Source organism: Callospermophilus lateralis, chromosome 10, assembly GCF_048772815.1.
Source record: "Callospermophilus lateralis isolate mCalLat2 chromosome 10, mCalLat2.hap1, whole genome shotgun sequence".
NCBI lineage: Eukaryota > Metazoa > Chordata > Mammalia > Rodentia > Sciuridae > Callospermophilus > Callospermophilus lateralis.
Genome location: NC_135314.1, coordinates 112,542,188 through 112,558,403, shown reverse-complemented (window position 1 = coordinate 112,558,403; position 16,216 = coordinate 112,542,188). Strand labels below are relative to the sequence as shown.

At 42.7% G+C, this 16,216-nt stretch overlaps 1 protein-coding gene across 3 annotated transcripts; it reads right to left on the bottom strand.

Annotated features, from left to right (window-relative positions):
* Window positions 1-2,021: 2,021 nt before the first annotated feature.
* On the bottom strand, window positions 2,022-14,910 carry Tm4sf18 (transmembrane 4 L six family member 18). 3 transcript variants are annotated; one of them, XM_076868192.2, is made up of 5 exons: window positions 14,468-14,910; window positions 11,637-11,726; window positions 7,812-7,954; window positions 3,707-3,887; window positions 2,022-2,740 (listed from the first exon to the last, which is right to left on the bottom strand). In XM_076868192.2, the coding sequence occupies exons 1-5, from the start codon at window positions 14,642-14,644 to the stop codon at window positions 2,726-2,728; spliced, it is 606 nt and encodes a 201-aa protein (XP_076724307.2). In that variant the 5' UTR covers window positions 14,645-14,910; the 3' UTR covers window positions 2,022-2,725. The 3 variants fall into 3 exon arrangements, with proteins under 3 accessions (XP_076724307.2, XP_076724308.2, XP_076724309.2); XM_076868193.2 differs by having other exon boundaries at window positions 3,707-3,798; XM_076868194.2 differs by having other exon boundaries at window positions 7,812-7,870.
* Between the last annotated feature and the right edge of the window lie 1,306 nt (window positions 14,911-16,216).

Genomic DNA, 16,216 nt, shown 5'->3' with positions numbered 1-16,216 from the left:
AGCAACTTAGTGAGACTCTGTCTCTAAATAAAACATAAAAAGGACTGGAGATGTGCCTCAGCAGTTAAGCACCCCTGGGTTCAATCCCTTGTACAAAACAAACAAACAAACAAACAAACAAAAGTATTATAAATTCAGTGTCATTTTAGGCAGGCGTGAAATTACAGGGATGTATGTGTATGCGTTTTTATCTCAATCCTTAAAAAGAATTTTGTTTGATTTGGTTAAGTTCTTTGGACCAGGCACTGTGTTATTTCTGATCCAAGTGGCCTGGCACCAAATCCAACGCTCTTTCTGAGTAAAAAGTTTCCGTGTCCGGTTCTATGTGTCCTGCCGGCCTGCCCAGCTACCCTGGTGCATCTCCACTCCTGACAGATGCCGCAGCTCCTCCAGGACTGACCTTGACACCATCCTCCTACAGCAGGAAGCACTGGCCAGTGTCTTTCCTAACATGACCTTTAATACCCCCCCCTCCACCCTCCCCCAGCTTCCCAGGGATGGAAGTGCACAGGTCACAGGGAGGGCTTCCAGGAACCTGAGGACCCGGCCACTAAGCTCATGGTCTTAGCTGGTGACATAAGGAAAGCTGAGCTTTTTGTTTTAATGGTCTTCCTTGTACTCTGGATTTGGGAGTCTAACCTAGTACTGCCTGCCTCTTACCTTCTCCTCCTTTCTCTCCCACATTCGGATGTCATGTCATCTCTGTGGCCCTATTTCCTTCCTCCGCCCTTTTCTTTGGTTGCTTTTGTAATACTTCCAAGTCTCGGCATCCCAGATCTTGGGCTCCAAGTGGACCTAGGTTCTGATTTAAGAGAGGCTAAGTAAACTTACAAAGCCCCACAGCTAATAAGGCACAGCCCAGACTTCAACCTGAGTAATCTGACTCCAAAATACATCTTTCCTCACTCTGCCATAGATCACTTGTAATTCACATTCGTGTACCAAATACTCTTTTCTGAGAAAAGTATGCAAGTTTGTGTGTGTGTGTGTGTGTGTGTGTGTGTGTGTGTGTGTGTCTCAGAGCAGGTGTTGACTGTGTGCATGGAGGATAGCAATAGGGATTGGCAGAGTGCTGAACTCAGCCACGCGACCAGCACGCTAGCTTCATACTAGAGGTTCGAAACAGAAATTAACTAGTGAGTTCAAATTAAAGAAACATGACTCTCAATTTACCTTTTTTGCCCAGCTCAGAGATGGCTCTTCCCAGCTCCTGCCTCTAGCCACCTGATGTGGTAGCCAGGTTTACACAAGAGGCCAGCAAGAGAGAGAGAGAAACACACCAGGGAGTTAGCTTTTATTGGGGAACAAAAAATTCAGGGGAAAATTCCATCCAATGAAGGTTGAGGGGGGCAGCATTCCAAGGTCAGGGTCAGTGATTGGTTTTCAGGTCAGTGGGGGACATGGACAAGCCCTCGCACCTGGGGAAGGGTGGGAAAAGCTCTGATACAGCTTGTCTAAGCGCCTCACACCCAGCCAGGGAGGTAGCTCAAATCACGTGCGAGAACGGCTTCCCACACTGAAGCCCAGCAGTTCTGTGGTGGAGACGGTGCCCAGCAGAGAGACACAGGAAGAAGGGCCTGGCGTGCATGTTGACATGGAGGGCCTGTAGGCCCACTGTGTGCTAGGCTCCACACTTGATGGGAAAATATAAGATGTGGCTGCACTCCTCAGGGGTGTCATGGTGTGTGCAGATGGAAGGTTTGTAAATGTTCTACCTTCAATGCTTTTGACTTTAGCAACACAGGTCAGTGGTAATTCCCAGGACACAGGCATCTACTGATCCATAGATTCTCCATTGCCCAGTGGGAAGGTCCCCAGCTGCTCATTTAGTTCATAGCTACTATTCTAGTCCAGCATCCTCACCCACCAGGAGTGAGAGAAGATCAAGAATCAGATTCTATGCATTTATATAAAACTTCTTGGGTTATCTAGGTCACTCTTTTCCTCATTGAAAGTTGAAGTGCTATTCCATGATTTTTATAAATACTAATTGTTTGGAAACACTTGAACAAAGCATGTACTTTTAAGGGTTGAAAAAATAGAAAATTTTAATAGTAAAAATATGAGTTTTTAAAAACTATTTATAGTAAAACATACTTAATAAACAAAACTTTAAAAGTATAGAAAAATAGGAAGACCCAAATCAATCACAATTGATATTTTGTTGTTTTTTACTAGATTTAGTTTTTATCCTAAACTTTGATTATTTGGTGGTTTGTTTTAAATAGTTATGCTAGTGCTGTAAACAGAAATTTATAACCTGCTTTTTTATGTAGCATTATTCCTAACTTCTAAAACATCACTCATAATTAGCAAATAACTTTACATTTAATGTACCACGCCTTAATTCTTCCCCCAAAGTTAGATTTTTTGGGGATTTCTAATTTTCCTGAATATTAGACCATGTTGCAATACATATTTGCATAGAATTTTCTCTTATATTCTTACTTGTTTTCATAGTACAGATTCTTGTAAATGGACTTATTTGATTGAAGGGTATAACTACACATACTTGTGAAGTTCCTGACACATTAGTTTGAAAAAAATTCTCAATGAAAAGATGGCCCGATTGGCACTTCCAGTGAGGACTGTAAATTTCACAAATGGGCACCATGAACACCAAATCAGGAAATGCCCTCATCCAGTGTCGCCCTCAAGGTACTCAGTTGGCCTGAGGCTTAGGTTGACAGCTGTATCTTGACAATAGAAACACTCTTGTCCATATTCAGATGATTCCAGGCTATGGAAAAAGAAAAATAAGTAAATAAATAAACCAAAGTGAGTCAAGTTATAAAATTGTCTTGATTAATAATCCATCATCCAGGTAGCAAGTTAAACATTTAGCATATTCAAAACGTGATAGGATGTGGGCATGGTGGTGGGCATGGAGGTGGGCATGGATGTTTGTAATCTCAGCATCTCAGGAGGCTGAGGCAGGAGGATCGTGAGTTCAAAGCCAGCCTCAGCAAAAGCGAAATGCTAAGCAACTCGGTGAGATCCTGTCTCTAAATAAAATACAAAATAGGGCTGGGGATGTGGCTCAGTGGTAGAGTGCCCCTCAGTTTAATCCATGGTAGCCCCCACCCCCATTGCAAAAAAAATGTTAGGATAGGAAAATATCTATTTAAAACTGCTCAGAGAGATGTTGACATTATATGTTATTAAAATGTGAGATTCCTTGTTCAAGATTTCTCTTCACTCTTGACTTGTTGAATAGGTTTAGCAGTTGCAACCATAAGTAAATCATCAGTATTTTAGCAGATGAAGTTGATTAGTTTCAATAGGATGAGACATTTCCCCTCTTCTCAAACCACTTGTTAGTGTCCTCAGTATAAAGAAGTTTTATTACTTGAAGGTAACAATAGTGAGATAAAGTCCTGAGCCTTCCATCATCTCATGAGCATGACAATTCTTAATAACAGTAAAATATCGTCATGCTTTTGGTTATCTCTACATAGAGAAATGAAATGCACTCATTCAAAACTCTTAGGCTATTTTTACCATACTATATAGTGCATCGATTTGACAGATGTTGACTTAATTCATTTCACTGAGGCCAGTCAACAGATGCATTGGGACAACAGAAAAAAAAATTGAGATTTTAGAGTTTGAGAGAAAAACAAGGGCAGTAGAAATGGGGGTAAATGATGTGGTTGTAGAGACTTTCCCCCAGGATAAAGGGGAAAAGGCTGGCGGCCAGCACTACCTGGATGATGACGGAGTAGGTGCCGCACAGGATCTTGGAAAGCTGAATGGAGATTCTGACGAGGCAGACGATCACCTGAAGTCCACTGAGGGCTATGAGGATGGAAAACAAAATCACGTTCCACTCCACCACGTGCGTGGGCTCCAGACATTGGCTCCACATGCTGGAATCTGTCAGAAAACTGAGAGAGAGGAGGGAGTGGCCAATTGGAACTTGGGTCTGGGCTCACATTGTACCCAAGGCTGAAACTACAGCCACTCATATGTTTGGGAAGTTAATACTTTATTATTAAAATGTAACAAACCTAACATCATATTAGTATGTAGTAATATTAAACAGTAATATGAATTAATATATTTGAAAAGTCATTCAGGTGCATCTATTGAACACTGTATGCTTAGCCACTGAGTTAGACCCTTAGTTTAAACATGGTGATTGCCTGGGAGGCACTCTCAGTTGATCAGGAGGCAAGACAAACCCCAGACAGGTCAACCACAGCAGAAGGCAGCAGAAGGTTGCAGATTCCAAGAAGGGGAGTTGAGAAGTCGGTCAGGGATGGAGACTTGTTCTGGACATAAAATCACATTTATGGCAAAAGGATACAAGTTGCGCTAGAAATTCCTTGACACTGTCCAAGCCCTTTCAATAAAGGCAACCACGTGAACCAGCATCGGGATGATAGGAAGGCCCGTGAGTACCCAGCATGCAGGCTCCACTCTACCGCGCTGGCTGGGGCAGGTCTGGAGGAACCGAGTTCCAGTTCTAAGTCCCTCGAGGGTGATGCTGCTGTGCTCAGCTCTGATCCCCATAAAGAACCTCTTTTGCAACATTGCTGTCCCAGCTGAAGGAGACTCAGATTATGGGATGGGAACACAACAGCCCACATTTCAATCCATCCAGTTTAGCACAGGGATGTGAGATCAAACCACTCCCAGGACAAACCAGAAGCTACTCTGGACCAACCTGGTTGGCAGGCTCACCCTGGCTCTCTCATGGTTGTGGGCACTTCTAGTGGTCAGATGACATGTGTTCAGCAACACTGAAATGGAGAACTGGGCTCCCCAAAAGCTGCCCCGACAGAAACAATTGTCACATTCACAGGGGCAAAGTGCTTGGCAGGGTGGCTTTTCTAGGAGCTGCAGCCAGCAGCCCATGTTCTGGCCTTGAGGTTGTGGGCACCGGGGTCAGGGTGCGCAGGGATGGATTCCTACTCTGGTGACCACGCACCCCACCTTGACCGTTCCTGTTTTTCTTTCTCTGTCCTCCATTCCTCTCCTACTCCTTCCTCTGAGCTCTTTCCTCTTCCTTTATTTCCTTCTCTCTAATGCTCTGGAAACTCAGAAACACTCTGAGAATTTCTCGATATTGCTAAGGGTCCCCATCCCCAGCCATAAAGAGTCGGCACCTGGGGTTGCAGGGCCCTGGGAAGGGACTTTACCCCTCTGACCACCAGAGTCTTATCTGGATGATGGGTTAAAATAGCCCATGATTGGGGCTGGGGATGTGGCTCAAGCGGTAACACGCTTGCTTGGCATGTGCGGGGTGCTGGGTTCGATCCTCAACACCACATAAAAATAAAATAAAGATGTCGTGTCCACCGAAAACTGAAAAATAGATATTAAAAGATTCTCTCTCTCTCCCTCTTCTCTCTATCTTTAAAAAAAAAATAGCCCATGATTGTGAATATTTGGTGAGACATGTGTAGAAATGTTTTGGAACCTGTAAGGCATAATACAGATGTGATTTTATGCAACCCTTGCCCTTGACCCATCCCATTCCCTGTCACAGCCCAGCTCCGTCTCAGCCAGCCATGAGGGAGGCGGGTCCCTCCTGATCCCTTCTCTAGACTCTTCCCCTCACACGTTGTGCACAGATCATTCAGCACTTAAAAACCAGTCAGAAGAGGGTCTCTCTCACCCAGACTATGGTAAGGTTTATTCCTCTTATAAATTGCAGCAGCAGGGTGGGGAGAAATAGAGAAGCTGTCTCAGAATTGTCTTTAGGTGTGGGAACTCCACCTAGATGTTCATTCTATAAATCTATGTCTGCGTCTGTGTCTGAATCTGCTTCCATTTCCTAACCAGACTGCCATCTAAGGGCACTGGTTCTCTGAACAGCCAGGTCTAGACCTAAGGCAGTTGCCAGTATCATGTACAGATCAACAAATGTTTGTTGATTGAAAACTGATTCAGGATCCTCACTAGTCATTTTATAGTGGCTGGAACTGCTAGCCAGCTGGAGGATGGGGAATTCAAGGGACATAAAAGAGTCTGCAGTCTGCAATAAAACTTGCAGCTGGGCACGGTGGTGCATGCCTGTAATACCAGCAGCTCAGGAGGCTGAGGCAGGAGGATCATTAGTTCAAAGCCAGCCTCAGTAAAAGAAAGGTGCTAAGCAACTCCGTGAGATCCTATCTCTAAATGAAATACAAAATAGGGCTGGGAATGTGACTCAGTGGTCAGGTGCCCCTGAGTTCAATCCTAGTACACCCCCCAAAAAATAAAAATAAAAAAATAAATAAAACCTGGCATACCATGAACATTTATTACATCTTATTTGTGTATCACATCCTTTATAATTCTCAGCTCTGTAAGGTAGATATGATTATTTTCCCCAACTTACAGAGGCTCAGAGACAGCCATATATTTGTCTAATATCATACAGCATAGAAAGAGGGGTTTGGAGACTTAAGTCCAAACCTATAAGCATCAAAGACCTGTGCTTCAAGGGCAAACTTTACCTTAAGGCTTCCATCTCAGTAGACCCTTCTGTCAGTTCTGTAAATTCTAGAAGGGAAGGAACCTCTGTAATTAAGCTGTGATTCTCTAACACTCAGCCCAAGTTCTAAACATAATGGATGCTCAATAAGTATTTGCTGCATAAATGAAATACTAATATTCATCATTTTGATATTAATCCTTTCTCTACCCTGCATTTGCCAAACCTTGGAAACTTCTCTAGGAGACCAGAGACTTAGCTTTCCTGCATGGTCTGCAAACAATTTTTTCATCTCCAAACACTTTTATGTAGTCAGAGGCAGGTGAAGACAAACATTCAAGGTAGCTGAACAAAGTGACGGAGAGACTTGTGAAAGGGAAAGTGGCTTTGGTTTGGGGGTAGGAAAAAGTTGGTATAAAAAAGGTCTTTGTCCACTTGGGAATTTCTATGTTGAGATCTTCTTTCCTGAGCCCCTTCGGTACCACAGGAGTGTCACCTCCAATGCACTAGAAGGCCTGAGGTTATTGTCTGTGTTCTCCTGACCTGAGGAGAGCCCTATCTACTAAAAGAGGTCAGCAGTGCCGTGCAGGCCCAGGTTGCATGTGAGACCTCACATAGACAAAGCCCTGGAACAGACAGTGGAGCCAGTCGTAGGGCCTGGGGAAGAAAATGCAGCCTTCCCAGGGAGCGATAGATGCTCCCCACTGTATTCCATTCTATGCTGAGCACAGGATAAAGACAAGGAGATGCACTGGGCTTCTCCTGCATCCCTTTCTGGGCTCTGCTTCCTCCTGAGCTATGTCTGCAGGTAGCTGAGCAAGGCCAGCGCAAGGCCAGTGCAGGCATTCTGAGATACAGGGTGGGGGTGCTCAAGCCACCAGCCTTCTGAGCAAGAGCATCTCTCTGGATCTTTCTTCATCACCAGCGGGGGAAGCTGCTGGCTGCCTCCACAGCCTCCTGCCCCGAGTCGTGATCCTGGATCTGACTGCACCTCTCTGCTTGTCCTGTGTGGTTCTATCTCCATGTCCCCTGCTGCTATAGCTCAGAGTGGCACTCTCCAAGGGCACCACGATTCCTATCCTGCCACTGCAGCAGACCATGTCCAAACTGGCTTACAAAAGAAGACTGAGTCACTGAAACCCAACAGATCCCAGCTCCATTAGTTGCCAGATAATCACGAGGTTTTAATCTGAACTATGGGAAAAACGTAACTTTCAATGATGGCTTGCCTCAAAATATTGAGTACATATCACATTCAGAAACCAGAGAAGATAACCAAAGGTGTGTGTCCATGTGGAACCCCAGGGAAATCGTGGACGATGGAACTGAGCATGAGGACAGAGTTTCTGATTTTCTGAGCTCCTTGGTTTGGGGAATGAGTCCTTACCGTCCTGCGGTGTCTTCGAAGGCATATTCCCAGCCATCGAGGGTGCGGCAGTATGGGCCCTGGAGGAGACCCAGAGCAGATATGACCAGGCTGTATCCAGAGAAAGCAATTCCCAGAGCAGAAAAGATAATCGACAACATGGTCTAAATAAGATACAGAAGAAGGTTAGAGAATGAGCAAAACAAGGAGGTCCTTTATTCACAGTACTCCTTGGGACCCGCCCCTGCTTGTCTGAACACAAGGTAGCCCAAGTAATTCCAAATGCCATATAAAAATGGGAAAATTTGGAACTGGGGTGGTAGCTCAGCGGCAGAGCACTTGCCTCTCATGTGTGAGGCTCTGGGTTTGATCCTCAGCCCCACATGAAAATAAACAAATAAAATTAAAGACATTCGCTCTATCTACAACAACAATTTTTTTTTAAAAATGGAAAAATTTGATCCAAACCTGTCTGATCATAAAATGCATTTCCAAATTTGCATTTCCAAATTTCTTTGATTTTTCTGAAAGTTTGTCATCAAAATAATGATGACCTTTTATAGAATCGTGAAGGGGCGTGATCTATCAGCCTGTAGCTATTTGTTGGACCTGTTATTTTCTAGGTAGGGCAGCTTCTCTAAGAATAAGGTCTGACTTCTGTTTCCTTTGTGAAGATTTAAAAATCTTCACATGTAAGAATGTAACGGGGGTTAGAGGTGTTTGCTAGGTGTTCATGTTCAAGTTCACCCAGAATGGCAAGGACCGGAAGGGCTTCTCTGTGTGGGGAGCAGGAGCAACGGCACAGGCAGATGTGAGAGAGTGGGCAGGCTGCTCTGACCTGAGAAGGGCTCATTCAGAGGCTCGAGGGAGCAGCTCTGAAGACCAGATGGACCTGAGGTTAATGTTGGGGAGACAGGCACCATAGACGCTATTCAACCCTCAAGGAACTTGGGAAGCAGCATGGATCTAGGCTAGAGATTGCTTGCATACCAGATCAAGGAGTCTGGACCTCTTCATCCTTGGCAGGGGCATGCCCTGCTCCAACATTTTATTAAAAAATGTTTACATCCACAGCAAAAGTTGAAAACATAAAACCACAAAGCCCTGTGGACTCTTTATCTAAATCCACCCATCACAAACATCTTCCCATGCTGTGCCCTTGCTCTGTGTGCATGTGTCTCTGCACATGTGTGTACACATATGTTCGTACCCACACACACTATTGTTTTGTTGAACCATTTGAAAGTGGGTCTGCAGACGTTATGATCTTTCACCCCTAAATACACAGCATCATCTTTCCTAAGGTTAAAAGCCTTCCATTATTTTGTAACTCTTTTTAATGGATCCAATGAAGGTTTATGTGCAAGGTTATGTCTCTCTACACTAGTCTGACTTTGTTTCTCATAGTATCAGATTTTTTGAAGAATTCTACCAGTCATCTTGTGAATGTCCCATATTCTGGGATTTCCTGCCTGTTTCTTCACGTTTGGGTGCAGATGTCTAGGCAGGAACACGGGAGTGGTGAGGTGAACTGTGAGCCTCTCCTGCTCTGAAGCTGAGCATGTTTCCTTGACTAAAGGTGCCCCTTGGACCTCTCCCCTATAGGTACATTTTCCATTTTGAAATTAGTGAATAACTGGTGAGGGAGCCCTTTGAGACAGGGTCAAAGTCTGTTTCCTAACATTTCAAGTGACAGACCTGGCATCCACTGATGACCTCAATGGTCACCAGTGAACACACAGGGTATTGCAATGAACTGCTTTATTGATTCTATCGTTTCTCTGAATTTTAGGTGACCCTTTCTTACCCAGAAGGACTTCCATTTCCCATTTCTCTCTCCTCTGCTTCTCTCTTTCAATATTATTGTGGACTCATTGATTTTATAATCCAATGTGCAATAATCCATAGCTGCTACTACTTTCTCAGATGCCCAGATGGTCCAAATTTGGCCCCAGCAATCCCCTTTGGGTCAACTCCTTGGCCTACTCCTATCATTCTTGAACAATTCCTTGCTTCCTGGTGCCCCAGGTTCATTTGGAACTTAGCCAGCCCCAGACCTTGAATAGGCTGTTTTCCCAACAAATCTTGGAACTGATTTTTGAGCAAGGAAATGACGTGACCCAATGTGCTTCTGGAGGCATACTCTGGCAGCAGTGGCACAGAGCTGGAAGTGAAGAGCCCACAGGTGAGGGCCCTGCTGGGGATGACTTGGAGTCGAGGTGATAGACAGTCACTGGAGGAAAAACACATTAGGGAGAAACGAGACAGGAGATGGAATTATTTAAAAAAAAAATAGAGTTGAAATTTGGGTGAAAAGAGGACAGAAACAAGAATGCCAAGAAGTATAGTTTGGCTTGGGAGAAAAACTAACTTATTTCAGAAATGTTGATTGGAAGGGGAGAGGAAGACAGGAAGGCAGTGACATGCAGATAAATCTAGAAGCAGAGACCAGAAGGCGGAGGACACACCTGCAACCTTAGGAATAAAAATGATGCCAAGTTGCAATCCTTTGTTCAAAATTATGTCACTGGCTATAACATCAGACTATTCCTAGCAGTCTTTTGTGCTGGAGATGCTAATTGGAAGTCAACATAAATTGGACATGTTGCTTTTGGTTCTATACTTAATGATACATACATTTGTTTCCTAGAATTTCCTTGACTAGCATGGCTTATGCGTTTACCTCAATCTATTGTTTCACCCAAACAATTTTGAAAGCTCTTCTGTAACTGTAATATAAGTAGCTATGGGACAGAGATGTCTGAGTGTATTGGTTGAGAACACACACACACACACACACACACCCCTCAGGAACATAGTGCTAAATTAAGTAATTAATTTTCCAAAGGCCAAGAAATTTGGCCAAACCATCTTGGCTATAAATCCAAATCTGCTGGGGAGATTTTTAAAGAAATCACGCCTATGTTGTATCTCAAACCAACTAAATGAGAGACCTGGGATGGGGCGGGGGTGGAATTCAGGTACTAGGTTTTTTGCATGTTCCGGGAGGTCACAATGGGAGCCCCTGCTGCAGAGTGCCCAGGAGAGTCTGATCAGGCTCCTCCTAGTCAATCAACACCAAGTTCACTTGAACCCACAGGTGCCTCCTCTGTAAGACAGCAGCCACAACAATTACCCACTGGGCAAATGTGAAAGAACTAGAAATTGTCTGTAAATATGATTTTAGGAAGGAGAGGAAGAGGAGATGGTGGGGAAGCCAGAGCCCAGGTGTGCCTGATGAGCTTGGGCTTAGGAGACTGGATGGAACTATTCTCTCTGATTCTATTTTAATTATTTTTAAAGTTTTAAACCCAGCAACATGGATGAATCTATAAGTCATTAAGTCAATAAGGGAAATCATATAAAAAGAAAAATACTATAAGATTCATTTTATATAAGATACTAACCAATCTATAATGACAGAGTAGATCAAAGGTTACTTTTGGGGCTGGGTAATGGAAATGTTCCATATGTTATTATTGCAATAGCTTCACGGTACATCCAACAGCCCAAACTCATAGAATGCTGCACTTTCAATGGATGCCATTTATGATATGTAACTTGGTCCTTAATGAAGTTTGCATGGAATAAAAATAGACTCTTGGAAACCCAGTGAGGAAAATAGTGCTCTTTCCTAATTGCATGTGCCTTTCAATTCTGGGATTCTAGAAAAGTACCATCAGAACAAAGGCAGAGGAAATAGGTAAGCAAAGTGGAAGATATCTCAAGTACTCTCAGTCTGAGCTAAGGACCAAGAGTGTGAGATGACGTCAGTATTTTCATGCTACGGATTGACAGGAAAGAGGCTGGAACCCACTCCCCCATCCCCTGAGCTGCTGCTCTTACCATGTATTTTTTGGTGCAATTTTCACTCTGGCAACACTTACAGCAGCTCTCATTGTCCAGGACAAGAAGAACCACAGCTACCATCAGCATCTGTGGGAGGAGGAGAAAATGTCAGAAATGGAGACTCATTGACACTCATGGTTCTGAGCAGAGGACCGGGATTCAAAGCACTGAGTCTGGAGTCAGGTGGACTTGGGTTCAAATCCCAGCTCTGCTGCTTTCTAGTTGTGTGAACTTGAGAGTCATTCTCTAAAATGTAGGGTTCAGAACTTACCCCGCTGAGTTGTTTTCAGGCACTATGTAGCACTTAGAGTTCAGTGCTGGATTCATAGTGATTGATCAATATTGGCTATTTCTCTCAAGGTTTGCAATAGTCAAAGCTAATGGATAAGGAGGACCAGATGGTACAGCTGTGAAGCACCCCACTTTGGGCAGCAAACCTGCATTTTCTCTGCCTCAGTTGTGGAGGATGAAGGAAAATCCTTCACCAGAGTTTGCAGCCTGCCACTCTCTCCACTTACTGCCCTTGGGAATGGAGGTGAGAAGAAGGGTTAGTCTGAAACTTTATCTCTTTAAAGTAAGCTCAGTTTCCCATGCAATCAAAAATTTCCAGTGTGTTTTGTCTGTTTTAGGCCAACGAGCTGAGATAATTCAATGTTTTCTACTTCTTTTCTTGGTATCTTAGGCAAAGGACTCAAGCTGTGAAAAGAACGTAGATTTCGTTACTCTGAATTTCTGGCTAGGAGAGGTAAGAACCAGAGCTTATGGGAAATTCCCCACCTATCCTTTGCTCTCACTGTTGAGCACTAAATCCTAAGGGGGAGGTCACTGTCACTCTACCATTGGCAACACCTCCAGTGTCCAACACCTTCAGCTTTCCTTTCTTTGTCTGTCCCTTTAACTGTTTATCTATATTTCTCAACCTTCTTTTAACAAGGAATCAGAACTGCAGGACATCATGACATTACAATAATATTTTGCAGTAATCCTTAGAAAATGAAAAATAAAAAAATGGGTTCTTCTTCCAGTTTTAAATCTTACCTGGAATACAAGTCAAGGAGTCCTATATTTTTTCTCCTTCCAACAACGTTCATTATTACAGATTCTTATAGATTCTGGTTTAATCTTATTTATGTGTATTTTCCATTCATTACAGATACTTATTGAGGGAAACAATAGTAACATAAACCTGAAGTAACAGTAACCTGCATCTTATAGTATTGGTAGTCATAATTAGCCTTAGACCCTAGAGTCCTGTTGCTTAGCTGTTGACTGTTGAAAGAGAGGCTGCCTTTATTTTGTTTTAGAACATTACCACACCGTGGAGGACTCACAAGCAATGGAGAAAAATTACCCACAATTCCACCCATCTTCATGTTTCCATCTATTTATTTCCAGAGTTTTCTCATTTCCATGTGTTTTCTGTAGTTGTAATAACAAATGTATCTAACTTTGTTCACTTAACATAAAATAATGTACATTTTCGATGTGGTTATATTTTCATAATTACAATCTTTATCACTGTATGAAGGGAGTGTACCATAATTTATTTAGACACTTTTCTGCTAAATGCTTTTTAAAATAATGCTATAGCAACCATGGTTCATATAACTCTTTCCTTATTTTGGATTATTTCCTCAGAATGAATGATGAGATTTAGGATTATCAAATTGAGAGACAACAGCATTTTCATGGACCTTGATGTTTTGCACCAAACTCTTCTCCAAAGGATTTGCGTTTATTGACAGTGCCACTGACATTAGTTGTGTACCCATTATATGGCAACATCCATAGCATTGGGTATTAATACTTAAAAATCTACCATTTTAATATGCAAAACCAAAATGAAATCAAAAGTAAATGAAAACTGCTTTCCAACAATTCAAATGTTGTAATAAGTAAATTCCCCCAAATGCAGATAGATATAATGCCTTTTCTTCCACATTATTGGAAGTCTCAGGAGATTACAGTGCACAATGTATTGTTTTCAGGAATGGGACCACCAGGAAGAGCGTCTTTTCCTCTGAGTTGCCAACATGAAATACTATCAACTCATTTATTTTTGAAGAACACAAAGCCATCAGGAAAACATTCACGGGTTCTTTCCAGTGATAATTTTGAGTTCCTATTTAAGAACATCCTCCATCATTGGAGAGGTAATTTGGACTCCTTACTGATACTGTGGCCCATTTTTAAATAAATATTTATAATTATGACAGTCACTGGCTACGTACTACATGTCAGTCTCTGTCCAGGGCACCTTATCTGATTTTATTTAATCCCTACAATCACCCTGGGAAGTAAACATCATTATTCACATTTTGAAAATGTGGACACGGAGGCTTTAAGTATCTAGCCAAAGGTCTCCTGACACAAATGACAGAGCCTAGATTTGAAAGAAAGTTTGTGTGAATCTCCAAGTCTCTGATTTTTCCATGCTGTTTTAGTACCCCTACCCCCAGGCTAAAGAAATCCTGCATGCAGACAGAAAATCCATTCTAGAAAAGAGTAATGCCACTGGAAATTAAGTAGCTTAAATTGATATACTGGGTTCATGAATTTTTTCAGCCTAATATTTTTATAGGCCAGTGTCCCAAAAACTTTACTTGGACTAGTTTTCTGTATTGCTAAAGCCACATTGCTAAATAGTTTATCCAAAACAAAGCTATGCCCCAAATCTTAAAGGACTAATAGCCCCTCCATCCCCTCCCACCTTCCAAATCTGAAAGTCAAGATTCGTAGAACGCTTTTCATCACTTTGACTGTGTACAAGGCCACGCTTACTAACGGATCCCCATTCTGCAATATCAAGTCTCCAAAATCACACTTACCATGACACCCGAGAAACAGATTCCTTCAAAATACCACACGTAGTTGGTAAGCTTATTGCTGGCTGCGTAGGAGACCTGCCCGTTGGGGAAATACAGTAATATGTTCACAATGATGCTCCAAAGTGCAAGTGGAATTAGCAGGCAGCTCAGGCAGCCCCCGCACTTCCGAGACCCCATTGTGGCCTGCTTACAGCTCGCAGAGTCCAAGAGAGAATTGCATACGCAGGTGGTCCTTTTTCCTGTCTGTCTTTTTCTTTTTCTTTCCTTCTTTCTTTTTTCTTTTAAATTACCTGCCACTTTCTGGGTCAGAGCCCTTCACTTCAGATTCATGAGGAGCCAGGGCTTGGAGTACAACTGCAGCCCAGAACAATCCGAGTGAGTACTGGTTTACTATTTGGAGAACAATAGACAATGATCAAGGGCTGAGGAGCTGAGCTGGTCTTCATCCTGTGCCAGAGGAATGTGCTGTTTGACACTGCTTTGGAGAATAAGTCATTTTCCCCCGGATTAGAGCACTGCAGACTTAACCCTGAGCAAGTCTGGAGAAGGAAGTTGGGGGAGGCAGCTGGAATTGAGTCTGGCAAATGTCATCCAGCAGTGGAGACAGGGTTCAAGAGAAACCACCCAGGAGGCTTGGGTTAGAGCGTGGCCTCTTCATCCCTTTTCATCTCTCTCCCTTTCACCAAGGCTCTTGATGATTTTCTGTAGCTATTATTAGGGGTCTTTAATACTGAGAGGGGTGCAAGGGGACTAAGGGACAGGGGATGGGGAAAGCCAGTGTCCCAACTGATGACTTGACTGTCCAAGTTCAGCACCGTCTTCCTCCCAAAGCGCCCGTCCATCACCTCTGCCTCTCTGAAAAAGTCACAGCAGGCACAAATGCATACATTTCCTACTGTTAAGAAAAAGGAGATGAATGAAGGTGGTTTAGGATATCTGTGACCTTTTAATGAAGATCAGGAATTCTCTCTTCCAAATGACTGCCTTAAATGTAAAGAGCCATGGATGCCCTCTAATTATGATGACGTGAGAAGAAATTACTGCAGCAGGTTAAAGACCAAGTGGACAGAGGTGGATGCAAATCCAACAATTGCTGGACCAGTTCCTCCCCTTTCTGCTGGATCGGCTTGACTTCTCCTAAATCTGAACTTCTCAGCTGTGAAATGGGGATTTAAAAAATAGTACCTTGCCCAGAAAGATAATGTGAAGATGTTTAAACATGATTATGTGCACAAAACAGTTCCAGCTGCACATATAGACAGACAGACAGACAGCTATCAATGGGAGCCATTAGTAATCATCTTTTATTTTTTATTTTTTTACTGCTGGGGATTGAACACACTTGCTAGGCTTGTGCTTTATCACAAGGCTACATTTCCAGTCTAGGGGCCATCATTAATAAAACAAAGAGTTATTAAAGGAATATAATTATCAAAATAGTACAGAGATTAGAAGAAAGTTTGCTTATTTACTCTTCTGTATACTCATGGAGTTCTGAATCATGGTCCTAAATCCAGACCCCATTATAGTCCTCTTTATAGTCTTCCTGAAACTGTTAATACACTACAACATATATGCTTTTAATTTGGGAAAACAAAAATTTATTTTTATGAGAATCATTTTCAGATTAAATGATTATAAAAAAGCTTTATTTTACTTTTTTGGAAAATTGAGATATGTGGAAGCATTTCTGGATTGAAAGGAAACAAAAGTAGAAACCAGTGGTCTTGCACTATGATGGCCAGAGAG